The sequence below is a fragment of the Triticum urartu genome, chromosome 2A (assembly GCF_056163025.1).
Source record: "Triticum urartu cultivar PI428250 chromosome 2A, HENAU_Tu73, whole genome shotgun sequence".
Taxonomy (NCBI): Eukaryota; Viridiplantae; Streptophyta; class Magnoliopsida; order Poales; family Poaceae; genus Triticum; species Triticum urartu.
Genome location: NC_141874.1, coordinates 197,775,475 through 197,791,343, shown reverse-complemented (window position 1 = coordinate 197,791,343; position 15,869 = coordinate 197,775,475). Strand labels below are relative to the sequence as shown.

At 44.0% G+C, this 15,869-nt stretch overlaps 1 protein-coding gene across 1 annotated transcript; it reads left to right on the top strand.

Annotated features, from left to right (window-relative positions):
* Positions 1–621: 621 nt before the first annotated feature.
* On the top strand, positions 622–8,938 carry LOC125536666 (eukaryotic translation initiation factor 4G). Its single transcript, XM_048699915.2, has 12 exons — positions 622–770; positions 914–1,116; positions 1,229–1,404; positions 1,511–1,654; positions 1,831–1,895; positions 2,002–2,061; positions 2,324–3,778; positions 3,872–4,073; positions 4,159–6,979; positions 7,693–7,887; positions 7,962–8,309; positions 8,468–8,938. The coding sequence occupies exons 2-11, from the start codon at positions 962–964 to the stop codon at positions 8,293–8,295; spliced, it is 5,607 nt and encodes a 1,868-aa protein (XP_048555872.2). The 5' UTR covers positions 622–770; positions 914–961; the 3' UTR covers positions 8,296–8,309; positions 8,468–8,938.
* The last annotated feature ends 6,931 nt before the right edge of the window (positions 8,939–15,869 follow it).

Sequence of the window (15,869 nt, the reverse complement as noted above, 5' to 3'; positions counted from 1 at the left end):
ACTAATATGCAGAGTAAATAAAATCAGAGGAAGTATGTCCGAACTTTAATAAATTCCGTCATGTTTGATACAATTTGTCTAGTTTATTTAAATTCGTTTGAAATATATGCGGATAGTTTTGAATGGCCGGATCCGAAACAAAAAAAAGGTGCGTGCCGCACCGGCACGGTCCCCGCCGGTCCACTGAAGGACAAACGTTGGAGATGCCCTTATATAATTATTAAATGTTTTTTTCGAGGGAAATATAGTTAAATGCTTTCATCATTTATAGTACAAAGTAACCATAAGGAGCACGAGCAGGAGAAAAGAGGGTCCGGAGCGCACACGCGTGCCTAGCCTACTACTCCAGCGAGTACACGGGCGGCTAGTAGAGTCCTAGAGGCCAAGGCGAGCGACCAAAGCGGCGCCCCGGAGGAACGCCAGCCATCCAATCGCATCTGATCTGACCTCCTTGACCTGACCGCTCAAGGGTCTCTCTCTCTCCTAACCGGAAGTAAATCAAATTAAATTAAATTAAATCTAAATCAGTTGGGGATTAGCAGTCGAGATTTCCGGTTGCTTATTTCGTCGGTAATTCCAACTCGTATCGCCCCCGATTTGCTGCCCTGCCCTACTACTTGTGCCCGACGTGTCGCCTCTCCCCTTCGCTTCGCTCCCACTTCTCCCCCCACCCCTCCAACCCAAACCCATCTCAGCTCGTCCGTCCCCCTCGTCTTCGCCACTGGACACGACCGCAAACCCTAGGCGCCGCCGCCCTCCGAGGCCCCAAGGTACGCCCGCCGCCGACCACCTAGACAGGCCCGTCGCGCCGTGTGGCGGCCCCGGGCCAGGGTTGTTCCTTTTCGTTTCGTTTTCGTGCGCGGGCGGATTTCCCGGCGATTTATTTCTGGGTGGTTCGTTGTGATTGGATCAGGGGAATTAAACTAGGAGGAGGAGGAGATCGGAAGGGAAGAGCGGATTTATGTCCCAGCGAGGGGACAGGGGCGAGGGGCACGCGAGGAGACTCGGCGGCCGCTCTAACAGCTTCGGCGGCCACCGCGGAGGCGGAGTCGGCGGCGCGGGCAAGGGCGCCGGGGGCCCCTCCGGCGGCCAGCCTCCCCTCTCATCCAACCGCAGGTACCTGCCGTTCGACCCCCTTTTCTCCTGATGATTCCGTGATGCTATGTGATTTGATCCTATGATGACGGAGAAGCTAGGGTTTTAATGTGACCTTGGATCTCGATTGCAGCTTCAGGAAGCCTGGCAATGGCCATGGCGGTCACCAGAGGGTGGTGAACCAGCCAGACACCACTGGCTTCCAGCCCGCCCCGGCACCTGGGCCCCTGCAGACGCCTCCGCGCCCTCCCGCGCCTCAGAATGCGCCTGTCCATGTTCCTGTCTCCGCGCCACGGCCCCAGCATCATGGTGATTCCACGGCCCATTCTGCTGTGTCGTTGCATTGCAATTGGAACGAAGCAGAACTGCTAATTGACGTGTTTTTGTTGTTTGCATTCATGTTCTCAATGTGCAGATTCACCCGGATTGCAAGCACCCTCCATGTCACCTGCCAGTGAAAATCCAACATATATACCCCTGCCGAAGAATATTCCTCGGGCTGGCCCCAAGGCACCACCAAAGAGCTCCAATGCACCGGCTCCTCAGGGTGCGCCAAAAGGTTTGGTTCACTTCTCCTTTTGCACTTTAGAAATTGTATATATGCGATGACTAACATGTGCTGTGACCATCTGTGGTGGTGGTGCGCACCTTCTCTATAGATCATTGTTCGGATAGTAGACATGTTTGCCTGGTAACATTCTGCTGTTTTGTTTGTGTTCTTTTTTTTTGTTTCAGGGGAATCATCAAAGGGATTTAACTTGCAGTTTGGTAGTATAAACATGAACATGAATGGTCTCCCGGTATGTTGCGTTCCCTATCTTTTCCAGCTTGCATCTTGAGGTTCAAATTTCTTCAGTTTCTGGTTCTTTTCTGACTTGTTCTAATTTACAAAAACCTTCTGTGTAGCAATTTCCTGCTAGGACAAGCTCAGCTCCTCCCAATTTGGATGAGCAGAAACGTAATCAGGTATCTTGTACTTATTCCCTGCGTAATTATTTCTTATTTTATGTTAGCTATATGCATAGCTGTTCTTTAGAGGCAGTCAATATTTGCTGGATGTACCGTGCTGTAGAAAATTATCTTTGTTCCTGTGAATTATCTAGTTTCTGGAGCCTTTAAACAAGTGTTTTTCTTGTTTATGTCTATTTAATATATTGTAACGGTAGTCTTTTTAGGTTTCAACGTTTGAAAAGAATCTATTTTCACGTTATCTTTCCATGCTCTTCAGGTACTTTCAGATGGACCTAAGGTTGCACCATCTATGCCTATACCACCAGCTCTAAAACAGCCACATCCCACGCCACAGCAGCAGCAGCATCCCCCACCACAGCAGCTGCTGCAGCAGCAGCATCCCTCGTCCCAGCAGCATCATCATCCCCTGCCGCAGCAGCAGCATCATTCCCAGCCGCAGCAGCAGCAGCAACAGCCCCCACCACAGCAGCAACCACTGCCACAGCAACAGCAAACGAGGAAAGATGCTCTTGTTCCATCCCAAGTGAAGAGAGATGTGCATGTTTCTCCTTCAATTCAGAATTTTGCGCCACAGAGGCCCTCTGTTCAACCTTTACCGGGGATGGGCATGCCGATGCATTTTCACCATCAACAACAAACAGTCCCATTACAGTTTGGTGGTCACAATCAGGGAGTTGTCCCAAGCTCAATGCAGATGCCCATTGGATTGCCTGGTGGCAATGCATCCCAGGTTCAGCAGCAGATGTATGTCCAAAATATGCAGCAACAATTGCATCAGCAAATGATGCATCAAGGACAAACCATGATGTATCCGTCTGTTGCTCATACAATCCCTCCTCAATTGGGCAATGTTAATTTGAACATGGCTACACAGTATCCTCAGCAACAGCAGAATAAGCTTGTTGCTCCCCGAAAGAGCAGTAATATCAAAATTACTGATCCAAATACTAACAAAGAAGTGGTGCTCGGGCGGCCTTCACCTAATGTAGCAGTACAACCGCAGCAAGTCAGTGGTGTTGCAACTCAACCTATGGTTTACTATACTAATCCACAGCAGACCTCGTATAACCAGTCAGGTACGTATTACTCCGGCACTGCTGGTGTTGTTCCGACTGGATCACAGGGCAGGTTTAGTTATCCTGCCACCCAAGCTGGTCAATCAATTCCATTCATGAACCCATCTATGTCAAATACTGTTCCTGCCAGCCACAAGGACAACATAGCTGGGCCTGCAACATCTGGTCAGTCCCAACTCATAGGCAAACCACAAGGTGGGTTGCACATGGAGAAACCTGTTCCCTCGGTCAAGATAAGTATGCCTGCAGGTAGATCAGATGCTTCTAAGTTCAGGGTCGCTGACCATGCGGTACAACATCGACAAAAGGATAATGAAGTTAATTCTGGTGCTATGGTTTCGAATAAACCAGTTATTGAGAAGGAGAGTAAGGCACCATCTATCCCAGAGAAGCATTCCAAGGAAAGTACAGCACCATCTGCCGTGGAGAAGCATCCCACCACGGTGACTCCACCCTTACCGATTCAAGCTGCAAAGTCAGAAACTGATGCAGCGACATATTCTGGTGCAAATTCACCCTCATTCTTGACCGGAGCTGATGAAAACAAAGAATCCCTTCCAATAACTGATTCACTTAAGGATAACAAGAAAAATGCAACTAGAAATGACACAAAGAATTTGCCGCAACAACCACAGGTACTCTTTTCTCGTTTCCTATTCCTAGCACTGTTTTTGCATTTTAGCACATGTTTTCTTTGCTTAACATACTCACATATTGCATCCATTCAGCCTGCTTCCCCTGCCGAAGAGTTGAAGGGGCAAACTTCTGTGAAGGTTGGAGATGATGTGGTTGGTCACATGGAAACAAAGAGCTTCGATAGTGAACATGTGGATTTAGCCAGAAAGGGTTCAGGCTTGACATCAGCAACATCTGGAAGTAGTATTTCTCCTATTCTTGGTAAAAGTGAAGCTGACAGCACATCAGTAAATGGTATGCACTCTATTTTTTAAAAAGTTAATGAAAGAATTGATGAATTGTCTCTCTTTTCGATTTTCTAACATGCTTGCATTGCCAGCTGCTGATGTTCCTGCCACAGTAATGAGCTCTGCAAAATTGTCCTCTGCGAGCAGTGGGGAGCCCCAAGCAGTAGAAAGCTTAGGTGTTGCTGCTGTTAAATCTAAGGAGATTGAAATAACTCACCAAATTTCACCTGAATCTGGTGATGTCAAAATTATGCCTGATTCTACTGAAAATGAATCGCATGACTGCATGGTGGACTTGGCTGAGCAGGCATCATTGGCAACTTCAAAGCCTGGTAATTCAGATGCAACTTCTTTTGTAACTGACCCGCAAGAGCTACCCAAGGAGTGCACAACATCTGTACCGGAGGAGCACGGTTTGATGAATACATCACCTAATAAGGATACTGAAACTTTATCAGCTTCTGTGGATGCCAATGATGTGTCTGAGGCCAATTCTGGAACCTCATCAGAGTCTACCAGCCAAATTGCCAATGATAAAGATATCAGAAGTAGCATTCAGGAAACCGGATTAGCTGTTTCCGGTATTACTCCTGGCATGTTGCCTGTGAATCATTCAGTTGCATCTGAGGGGCAAGTGAAACATGCAGATGGAGCGAAGGATGAGTCAAGCACTGAGCAATCAAGTGCCGCACCAACAGGTTCTGTTAGACCCTTATCAAGGGAAAAACCTACTGCAGAGCTTACCCGAACGAAGTCTGCAGCTGGGAGAAAGAAGAAGCGGAAGGAAATGCTTTCAAAAGCTGATGCTGCTGGGACCTCAGATCTTTACAATGCATACAAAGGACCACAAGAACAGTCTGAGAGTGTTGCCACATCAGAGGGTGCTGATAGTTCTTCAACAGTCGACGGGACACATGTGCTGCCTGAGGAATCAGAAAGGGAGGCGATGTGCGAGGATGACGGAAAGAAAAAAGTTGAGCCGGATGATTGGGAAGATGCAGCAGACATGTCTACTCCAAAGCTGGAAAGTTCGGACTCTGGAAACCAGGCTAGTGCAGTTCAACTGCCAGATTCTGATATGACTGAAGCTAATGGCCGAAAGAAATATTCTCGTGATTTTCTGCTAACTTTTGCACATCAGTATTCTAGTCTTCCTGTTGGCATCCGGATGGATACTGTCACTAGTACGCTATTCAAAGATTTGGCAGGAAAATCCTATGTTATTGATCGGGAACCTCACCCAAGTTCTGCAAGGGGATCTGATAGACCAACATCTCGTGGTGATCGCCGTGGTCCTGCTATGGATGATGATAAGTGGTTAAAATCAGGTGTTCCTTACAGTCCTAACCGTGATGCCCACATGGACTTGACAAACGGCCCAGCAACGAATTACCGTGGCGGCCCAGGAGGCACTCATGGTGTTTTGAGGAATCCACGTGCTGCACTTCTTGTGGGACCACAATCCAATGCTCCTCAAGTACCCCGCAGTGGCTCTGATGCAGATAGATGGCAGCAAAAGGGTCTGATCCCATCTCCTGTTACACCCATGCAAGTAATGCACAAAGCCGAGAAAAAGTATGTTGTCGGCAAAGTTTCTGATGAGGAGCAGGCAAAGCAGAGGCAGCTGAAAGCCATTCTGAATAAACTGACCCCACAAAACTTTGACAAGCTTTTTGAACAAGTGAAAGAGGTGAACATTGACAATGTGTCAACTCTTACTGGGGTGATTTCACAGATATTTGACAAAGCATTGATGGAACCAACTTTCTGTGAAATGTACGCCAACTTCTGTTCCCATTTGGCTGGTGCACTGCCAGACTTTAGTGAGGACAATGAAAAGATTACATTCAAGAGACTGCTATTGAACAAGTGCCAAGAGGAGTTTGAGAGGGGTGAAAGAGAGGAAGCTGAAGCAGATAAAACGGAGGAGGAAGGTGAGATTAAGCAAACGAAAGAGGAAAGGGAAGAAAAGAGAGTTAAAGCTCGAAGGCGCATGCTGGGTAATATTAGGTTGATTGGAGAATTGTACAAAAAGAGGATGCTGACAGAGCGCATCATGCATGAATGCATCAAAAAATTGTTGGGAAATTATCAGAATCCAGATGAGGAGAACATTGAAGCACTATGCAAATTGATGAGTACAATTGGAGAGATGATAGATCATCCAAAGGCTAAGGAACATATGGATGCATATTTTGATAGAATGCGCAACCTGTCAACCAGTCAACTGATATCTTCCCGTGTTAGATTCCTGCTCAGAGATTCAATCGATCTCAGGAAGAACAAATGGCAGCAAAGGCGTAAAGTGGATGGCCCCAAGAAGATCGATGAGGTTCACAGGGATGCAGCTCAGGAAAGACATGCTCAATCTCAATCGAGTAGGTCTCGTGGTCCAGTCGTTAGTTCTCTTCCAAGAAGAGGGGCACCCTCTATGGATTACGGCTCCCGTGGCTCAGCAGCACCATTGGTATCTCCAGGTCCTCAGCAACGAGGGCGTGGATTTGGTAATCAAGATATTCGGTATGAGCAGGAAAGGCATCAGTTTGATAGAACTGTTCCCCTTCCCCAGCGTTCTGTGAAGGACGAAGCTATCACTCTTGGACCACAAGGTGGCCTTGCTAGGGGTATGTCTTTAAGAGGGCAGCCACCGGTATCAAATTCTGAACTTCCTAGTGTTGTTGACCAGCGCAGGATTGTAGCTGGTCCTAATGGGTACAATTCTGTGCCTTCAACAACAAGAGAAGACACTAGCTCTAGAATTCCAGATCGATTTTCTGGGAGAATAGCACCTGCTGCACAATCTGCTAGTTCTTCACACAGACCTGCCAGCCAGGAGGGTCGTTCAGGAAATAAATCATACTCCGAGGAGGAATTGAGAGAGAAATCTATTGCAACCATCCGGGAATATTATAGGTAATACTTTCTAACTAAGTGTTTGTACAAGATATTTCTTCAGCACATACCTGACTTGAGCTTAGATATTATAGGTTATACTTTCAAGGTGATGCCTGTCTTACTATTTAAGGTCTATTATTTTCTTTGTAACACATACTCCCTCCGTCCGAAAATACTTGTCATCAAAATGAATAAAAAGGGATGTATCTAGAACTAATATACGTATAGATACATCCCCTTTTATTCATTTTGATAATAAGTATTTCCGGACGGAGGGAGTAGATGATAATAATGTGCTACTATTGGCAACTGGTAATTTGTTGTAGTACTGCTGCTGTGAGACTAGGACGTCATGATTTTGTGTTGTTAGACTCTTAGTACTTCCTACCAGCTCTTTCTCGCGTCTCTGCAAATCTCAAAGTTTATTGTTGTGAAATTCTCGTGTACGAGGTTGTGGTGGCAACTTTTTGCCAAGGGTCCAAATTCAACACCTTAGAATCAGAAAGGATACAACTTTACTTTTCATAAAATATATAGACCCTACCACAAAATGGAGTGTATATAACCACTTCCTAATAATTTTACTTCAACTTGTAAGTCTGTATTTTATTTACGAATGAATATTTGGGATTTTTTGTTGTTGAGTAGTGGTCTCTCTGTTTTCTTCTGAAAAAGTATTAACGTGCCAAGTTTCCATTATGTCGTGTGCTAACATGTTATTGTTTTGGCAGTGCGAAAGATGAAAAGGAAGTTGCATTGTGTATTGAAGAGTTGAATGCTCCGAGCTTCTATCCTTCTCTTGTATCACTCTGGGTAAATGATTCCTTTGAGAGGAAAGATATGGAAAGAGAGTTGTTGGCAAAGCTCTTTGTCGGGCTTTACAACGGTGGATATAATTTATTGAGCAAGCCTCAGCTCATTGTGGGGTGAGTTCCTTTGTTCTTGCATTGCCCATTGATGCTCACTGGTGAGTGCTGGCTGACTTTGACCATATTTGTAGGCTTTCATCTGTTCTTGCTTCATTGGAAGATGCTCTAAGTGATTCTCCAAGAGCGGCAGAGTATCTTGGACGACTTCTTGCAAGGTTTGTGGTGGAGAAGATACTGGTTTTGCAAGACGTAGGTAAATTGATTGAAGAAGGCGGAGAGGAGCCTGGACACCTTGTGCAGGAAGGCATCGCAGCTGATGTCCTAGGGGCAGTCTTGGAGTGGATCAAAACAGAAAAGGGGGATTCCTTCTTGAAGGAGGCCAAGACTAGCTCCAATCTCAAGTTGGAGGATTTCAGACCGCAGCATCTTAAGAGGTCAAAGTTGGATGCCTTCATGTTGACATAAGTGTTTGTTGCTAGGTAAGCCGTTCTAGTACAGGCAGGCGTCTTAGAATTGCATACCAGTTAGCTCTTTTCTGTTGGTGATAGAATAATAATCAGCTAGAGTACATGCATGAATGTGAATGAATATCGTGGGTGTCAAATTACAAAGATCTAACTTGATGTCTTATCCTCAGCTTATTACCAATTCATGGGTGTTGTCGCCAAGGAGTTGATCCCATATCTTTGCACCCAGCCACCCCACCTTTTTGATCGAAACAACTGCAAATATACCCATCAGATGCTTGCTAGGCGACCATTGTATTCGAGGAGCCCCTTCCTACTGTGAAGTGAAGAAGAAGATGTATTCCTTTCTACTACTGAGACTTGTTAGTGGTGGTAAATTATTGTTGCGGATGGACACTGGTTGTCGCAGGCAGCTGGATGCTATTTCGAGTTGGCTCCCGTGCGTGTCTGTCTGGGAATATTTTTGTGATCATGGAGGGGTAGAGGTTAGTTAACCAAATATTTGTCGGGACTAGGAGGAACACTAGGGTTCGACTTGATGCCTCCAGTGGCTTCTGGCCAATATCCTTTGTGATCAGACTTTAATACTCGGTTAACTTGGCGGCATTTTCCTCATGTCATATTATCATCTTGTTTATATATATTCTTGCAAGTCGCTGCTGTTTTTTTGTATCGTTTTATTTACTTATCTGGGCTATCGTCTGGTTAGGCTGCGCTCTCCATGTCTGTTGTTTCTCAACTGTCCTCTCTTTTCTCTTGCTTTCTTCTCACATGTGATGCATCATATATGCGATTAAAAATAAACTTTGCACTATAAAAGACACATAAGAACTTGGGAGTGCTGGACCATTTGCCTCACTTTTTGCGGTGGTTATTATTGACCCATTGTTGTTCTATCAATCTTAGACAACAAACATGACCATAGAGTTGGAATTAATTACAATTTGCAATTAGGGGAAAATCTCCCCTTGCCCAAACAGTCTCCCTTGATCTCTTGGAACCGACGTTCCCTCGAAGGATCGTCGTGTCTCTTCATATCATATAAAGGGCTCATGTAACCATTGACAAAGGTATTTCACTTTTCAATCTCAAACACGTTATCTCGTGTAACCATTGACAAAGACAGGTATTTCACTTTTCAATCTCAAACACGTTATCACGCACGTAGAACAACCAGCGAGAGCAAAAGAAACAATAGAGAAAGGAGAAGAGAGGGAGCACTCGCTGCCGGTGAGATGCCTAGCCTCGTTTCCTTCTTCCTCTGCCTGATCCGCGAGGATGGTCGTCGCTACCATGGAGTGGGTGGACTCCGGCGTTTCCGTCGCCGGATGCAAGCCATCCGTCAGTTCGGCCGCAACGCCGCTGGACGTGGCGCTCTTGGCAGCCATCGCGCCGCTGGACGCGCCCACGGCGGTGCTCCTTGCGCCCGTGGCTAGGCGCCCATGGGGCTCGACCCCTGGCTAGTGGTCGGCCCGAGCGCCTCCATGGTGCCCCTGGGTCTTCGCCTCCATCACCTCCTCCGCCGGCTGCATGGCTCGCGCCGTCGACGCCAACGCCCGCCGCCGGCCCGCCCGGCTACATCCTTGTGCCGATGCGCGCCGTCGTGAACGAGGAGGAGGCCCTCGCCTTCGTCTCCGCACCGACCGGCGCCTCCGGAGTCGTCCGCCTTGGAGCTGGCATGGAGGGCGCCGACGCCACCGCCACGCCTCAACAGGAGACGGTCGCGGGCTCGAGCAGCCGCACTGAGCAGTGCTTCGGCCGGCTCTTCGGCTCCGGCGAGCCTCGCCCTTTGCCAGCGCCGCGCCACCAGGAGCCCGCCTGGATCCCGTCGTCGTTGAATCTTCTTCGGACGAGGAGAGCTCGACGGTGCGGCACCGTTGATCACCGGAGCCACGAGAGGATGCAGTGGCGGCCTCTCCCACCCATTGGCGGCGCCGTCCAGTGATGGGGATCAAGCATAGGGGGTGCAGGTGTCGGATAGTCTTACCCTCATCCGATCGGTAAATCCTATTTGACGTTGCAGTTTTTCTGCTTTGTTAATTTGCAAGAATCTGTGAGGTAGGTGGCACTCGAACCACCTCCTTGGGACGTGACAAAATACCTTCTTTTCTATAGATTTACTTATCGTTTTTCAAACGATTTTGTTTGTTTTTTTCTTTTTTCTTTCTTTATTCCCACACTTTTTGATAAATGATAAATGCACGATTTTTTTTCAGTTTCCCTTTTTTTTTGTAAAATCGATGAACTAATTTTCAATTCTTGAACTTTTTTCGAATTTGATGAACTTTTTTCCAAATTTTATGTACTTTCTTTCAAATCGATGAACTATTTTTTCAAATTTGATGAACTTTTTTCATGGATTTGGTGATTTTTTTTCAAATTGGATGAACTTTTTTCAAAATTGATGATTTGTTTGCAAATCATATGAATTTTTTTCAAAATCAATGATTTTTTTTTCAAATTTGTGAACTTTTATTCAGATTTGATGAACTTTTTTCAAATTCTGTGAACTGTTTTCAAAATTGATGAATATTTTTTAAAATTTGTGAAAAAATCGAATAGATGATTTTTTTCATAATCGATGAACTTTTTTTTCGAATTTGTGAAATATTCTACAAAATCGATGAACTTTTTTGAACCCCATGAACTTTTTCAAAAAACTGAACTGTTTTTTCCATACTGGTGAACTTTTTCTATAGCAATTCTATGATTTTTTTTTAATTTTACGTTTTTCTTTTTTCAAATGATTCATATGTGTCGAAAATATATGTTGTACTAAACGAAGTGTTACATAAAGCAGTTTTCGCATCTTAGAGAACAAAGCCATCTTGATCTATTGGTTGTCTTGCCAAGTCGTCAGCGCACCGATGCTTGTTTGAATCCCGTTCCGTCCATTTGCTAACCCCTTTTTCTCTTCGCATTTTTTTTTGCAGATTTCTGGGCCGGCCCAATTGGCGTCGCGCGCGGGCGCCAGTTAGGCTTAGCGGCGCTGAATGTGCCGAATAGGAGCTCCCCATGCGATCCGTCCCTTCCCTCTCTTATGCGGCGTGGCCGCGCGTGGGCTGGCCAAAGGCCGTGCAGGCCCAGCCCCAGGCGCCTGCGTGATCTCCAGCTGCCTCCTCTGTGGCTACGGAAATTCATTTTTTTTTCTATTTCATTAGTCATTAGTACTAATTATTGTATTAGTGCAGTTTTAAACTATAATTAGTACTGTTTAGTACCTAGTTTGACAGCTACTCACTTTCTAGTCCAGTTCTAGATTTAATCTAGGTTAGGACTTGTGTAATTATTAGTGTGTTTATATTAGAGGTAAATACACCAGCAGTCATAGAACTTGCAGACGACATTCAGTTTGATTCATAAACTTGTAAAATACGTGTTTTGTCATCTAACTTGTCATTTTGTTCATATACAGTGTTTTCTATCGTATCCGTCCGTATCCCACGCACATGTGGTGTGCCAACGTTGCGGGAGGCCCACTGTCAATGGCTGAGGGTTATCCGAACCACTCAACCAACTGATGTTTGACGATTATTACACACAGTTAGCTTTATATAATATGGACAGTAGCGAATGAAGTAGAAACTAAAACGGGAAAAGCTATGCAAAAAAGGGATAGCCTCGGTTAAAACCTACTGACTAGCTCGCCGCATGTGCAATCAAAGAGTTATACACAATTTATCTTTTGTATTCTTCACTCTTTTTTTCTATGTAAGAAAATAACTTATATTCTAGATAAACTTTTCGGACAAATCAACTAAACTTTTTTATGAATTTGAACAATACTAAATTTGCAAATATAGTGCAGAATGAATGTACAAACTTTTTTATGGACAAATCAACTAAAGTTTTGTTTAAATACAAATAATTTTAACTTAAATAATCTAGTGCAGAATGAATGCACGTATTTTTTTTTGGAAAAATCAACGGAAATTGTGTTCGAATTTCAATAATTTTAAGTTTTTAAATCTAGATAAAGGAAAATATAGGTCAACATTCATGTACGTAAATTTTTCGCACAAATCAACTATTTTTTTGAATTCGATTTGTTACAAATTTAAAAATCTAGATAAAAGAAGATATAGTGCAGAATAAATGTACGTAAATTTCTTTCAGGAAAATCAGCGGAATATTTTGTTTGAATTTGAATAATTTTAAATTTGAAAATCTTGGTAAAAGAAAAATATAGTTCAGCTGATTTGTCCACAAGAAATTTAAAATTTGAATAATTTTATACTTGAAAATAAATTGTTCACTCAAACAGAATGATCCCATTCTCTCTGTGATAATATGCAGATGTCATGGCGAATTTCTATTCCCGGCGTAGTTTTCTTAAATAGAACAAGATTAATAACAACATACACATGAACAATTCTATTCCCTGCGTGAACATTGTTTTTGGAAATGCGTGGACATTTTTGAAATGCAACTTACGCTTTTTCATTACACAAATGCTTTTTACAATGTTTTTTTAAATGTCACGTACTTTTTTTTACAACGTATGGCATTTTTTAAACATCACAACAACAAAATATAAGTTTTTTTCTTACATCAATTTATTCCTGCGGGAAATAACACAACATGTTTTTAGTTTTCATTTACTCCTTTGTTGGCTGAGTGAACATTGTATTAAAAAAGGTTTCGTCTGTTTGTTTTACATGAATTTATTCTTAGTCGAGTGGCTAGTGCAGTTATCTTTTATTGTGGAGGACGTTGGTTCGAGTCTCCTGGTGCTATTTCTTAATCCTCTTTTTTTTGAAAGACACTATGTGCCGAGATGTCCGTAATTAAATAAAAATCGAGATTGTTTTTTTTCTCAAAAGAAAGGTAATGTGTGGCTCACGCAACGCCTCAACACTCACAGCCAGTGAAGTGTGGGCTGTATTCACGGCCAGTGATGTGTGGGCCGTATTCATGCTGAGACACCACGTGAGCACGAGATACAGTTGGATACGTAAGAAGTGACCGTATTTGCATGCATAGGCAAGTTATATGACCGCAATGACATATTTTGTAACTTTGAGCACTAAACTGAACATCAGATGCAAGTCCTATGACCGCCACTGATATTACCTCTTTATATCATGCAATGATTGATAATATAAATAAAGTACCGGATTTCATCCGGGAAGAATGACATGTTCCATATGTTTATCACATATCAAGTTCTCTTGAACATGTTTTTGCGATCGAGATCATCTTCTCTCGCATACCAAACTTACAAATTTTTGAATATTTCTCCCTCCTTAAATATGAATTGTAGCATACATGAGGTAATGGCAATGTAGCCCATTATTGTAAGATCTAAGTGATCTTCAATGTGTTATGTTTACACAATTGAGGTTGAGAATTTTTCAAGTTTTTCACTTGAGTATCAAATTTTTGCATTCTTATTACAGAACCATGACGGTTTTTAATTTACCACCTGTAAATTAACTATCTCTGGTTCCTCATGTAGGCAAAGATGACCGCCAAAGAGTTTGAGGAGCTTGCCCTCAATGGCCACAACTATCCTACATGGGCTATGGACATCAAGATCAGTCTTGCATCTCGTGGGATAGCACGTGCAATTCAGCCTATGAGACTCCTCTCCCGGCTGGAGCCGCGCCGCTGACAGAACAACAAAACTATGCTGCTTTATTCATCATAGGGTACCATATTCATCCAAATCTCAAGTCTGAATATTTATAGGAGGAATCTCCTAGTACTCTTGATAAGGACATCAATACCATTGTTACACCCACAACCCCTACTGCTATACATACTGGACCAATTACTAGAGCTCGCGCACGCCAATTAAATTATCAGGTACTTTCGTTTCTTGGTAATAATTCTGATGTTCATGAGAATATGATGCTGCCTAAATTGGATACATTTGTTTTGCTTACAAATGAAGGGCCTGGCATGGATAAGAGGGATGAACACTGGAGCAAGACCAAGCATGAAGATGATGGCATGCGCAAGGGGATCCAGAACGGAATTACAAGTGACGATTTCAGGACTTTGAAGCCACCATAAGGAGTGCATGAAGCCTTGGACGAAATATACAAGATGCCACTTCATAAATTTCGTCGAGAGGCTATTCTAGGTGCCGCGTCACCTTATTATTGGGCCAGGCCCATGTATTTTGAAGTACTTAAGTATAGGCTGTTTTTAGAGTCCGTATGTGTGGGGAAACAAGAGTTAGGGTTGGTTTTCGACCCCTCCTCCAAGGGCCACGAAATTCCCCCCTCTTCCTCCATATATACAGCCCTTAGGGCGTCGTTTAGACTTTGGGTTTTGTTTAGATTAAAAGTTCGCCATAGCTGCAACTTCGCGTACTTCGTTTGTGCCCAACGACCAGACCAAGACGTCACAGAACCCCACCTTCATCAATAAAGCCTTCCTCTTATATTCGCAATATCCAGATTGCAATTTCAATTTCTTGCTTGTTCTTCGTTGCTTGCAGGAAATAGACCCTCGTGGTCAGGTTGATCGTGCTCCGGCGTGGTCAATAACCTCTCGGAGTTGGTTTAGCGATTGCTAAGGCGCTACGTCCTCGCACGTTCGTAGTCGGATCGTCAAAGTCGACTTCCACCAAAACGATAGCCACCATCTCATTAAAAGATTGGGCCCCTCGCCTCTATCAAGTGGTATCAGATTTTCAGATTGCTCGGTGAGATTTTACAGTTTTTCGTAGTTTAGATCGAGTCTATTCTTCATACCTACAGTCCACGAAAAAACCACAAAAAATTAGGGTTAGTTCATCATATCTGAACCAATCTGAGCCATTGCATAATCTTTTTAGGGTTTTGCATTGTTGAGTTTGCGGTTGCATCGTCGTGTCTAGTTGCTGGTCTTAGTGTCTAGTCCTTTAGAGTTTCGAGTTCTATTCACAAGTAGTCACGCCGCCGCCGCATCATCATCATCACCGTTGCCATATACCACCATCATCGTCACTGCTGCCATATACCACCATCGTCATCACCGCTGCCATATACCACCATCATCATCGCCGCTTCCATATACCACATATCCACCGCCATCACGCCAATCCGAGTCCACCTGCAACATATATCCGCCACCAGTCCGAGTTCCACCAGATTCATCACCGCCACCAGTCCGAGTTCCACCAGATTCATCTCCGCCACCAGTCCTAGTCCGAGTCCAATATTTTGTTACTCTGTTTTGGATTTCCAGATCACGCGATACTCCGAGTCATGATAGAGTAGGACTCCCGAACTTTCGTGCTACCGGCAGAAGAAAAATAGTTCCAAACTAAAAAAAACTAAGTCTGGAAAATTCTGGCTAGGCAGTTTTTGGACCATTTGTAGACTTTTTCGATTTTTTTTGCTGCGGAGCAAAAAAAAGAGGAAAAAAGTGCAAAAGAAAAAGTAAAAAAAGAATTTTTTTCAGAGCGTGCTCCTCCCTTGTTTACGTGCAACGTCGTGATTTTGTTAGTGTTCTAGGCTCGCGTCTCTAGCACGGTCTAGCCTAGGACCAGCACAGTACCGTCGTTGAGCGTTTATTCAACTTTGCATCTCTGATTTAATTATTGCTGACCATTTTTGCTACCATATTATAAGCCTTCCT

Coding starts and splice junctions, on each gene's coding strand:
- LOC125536666 (XM_048699915.2), top strand. CDS start 962: ATGTCCCAGCGAGGGGACAGGGGCGAGGGGCACGCGAGGAGACTCGGC. Junction 4,074..4,158: donor TGACAGCACATCAGTAAATG/GTATGCACTCTA, acceptor TTGCATTGCCAG/CTGCTGATGTTCCTGCCACA. Junction 6,980..7,692: donor ACCATCCGGGAATATTATAG/GTAATACTTTCT, acceptor TTGTTTTGGCAG/TGCGAAAGATGAAAAGGAAG.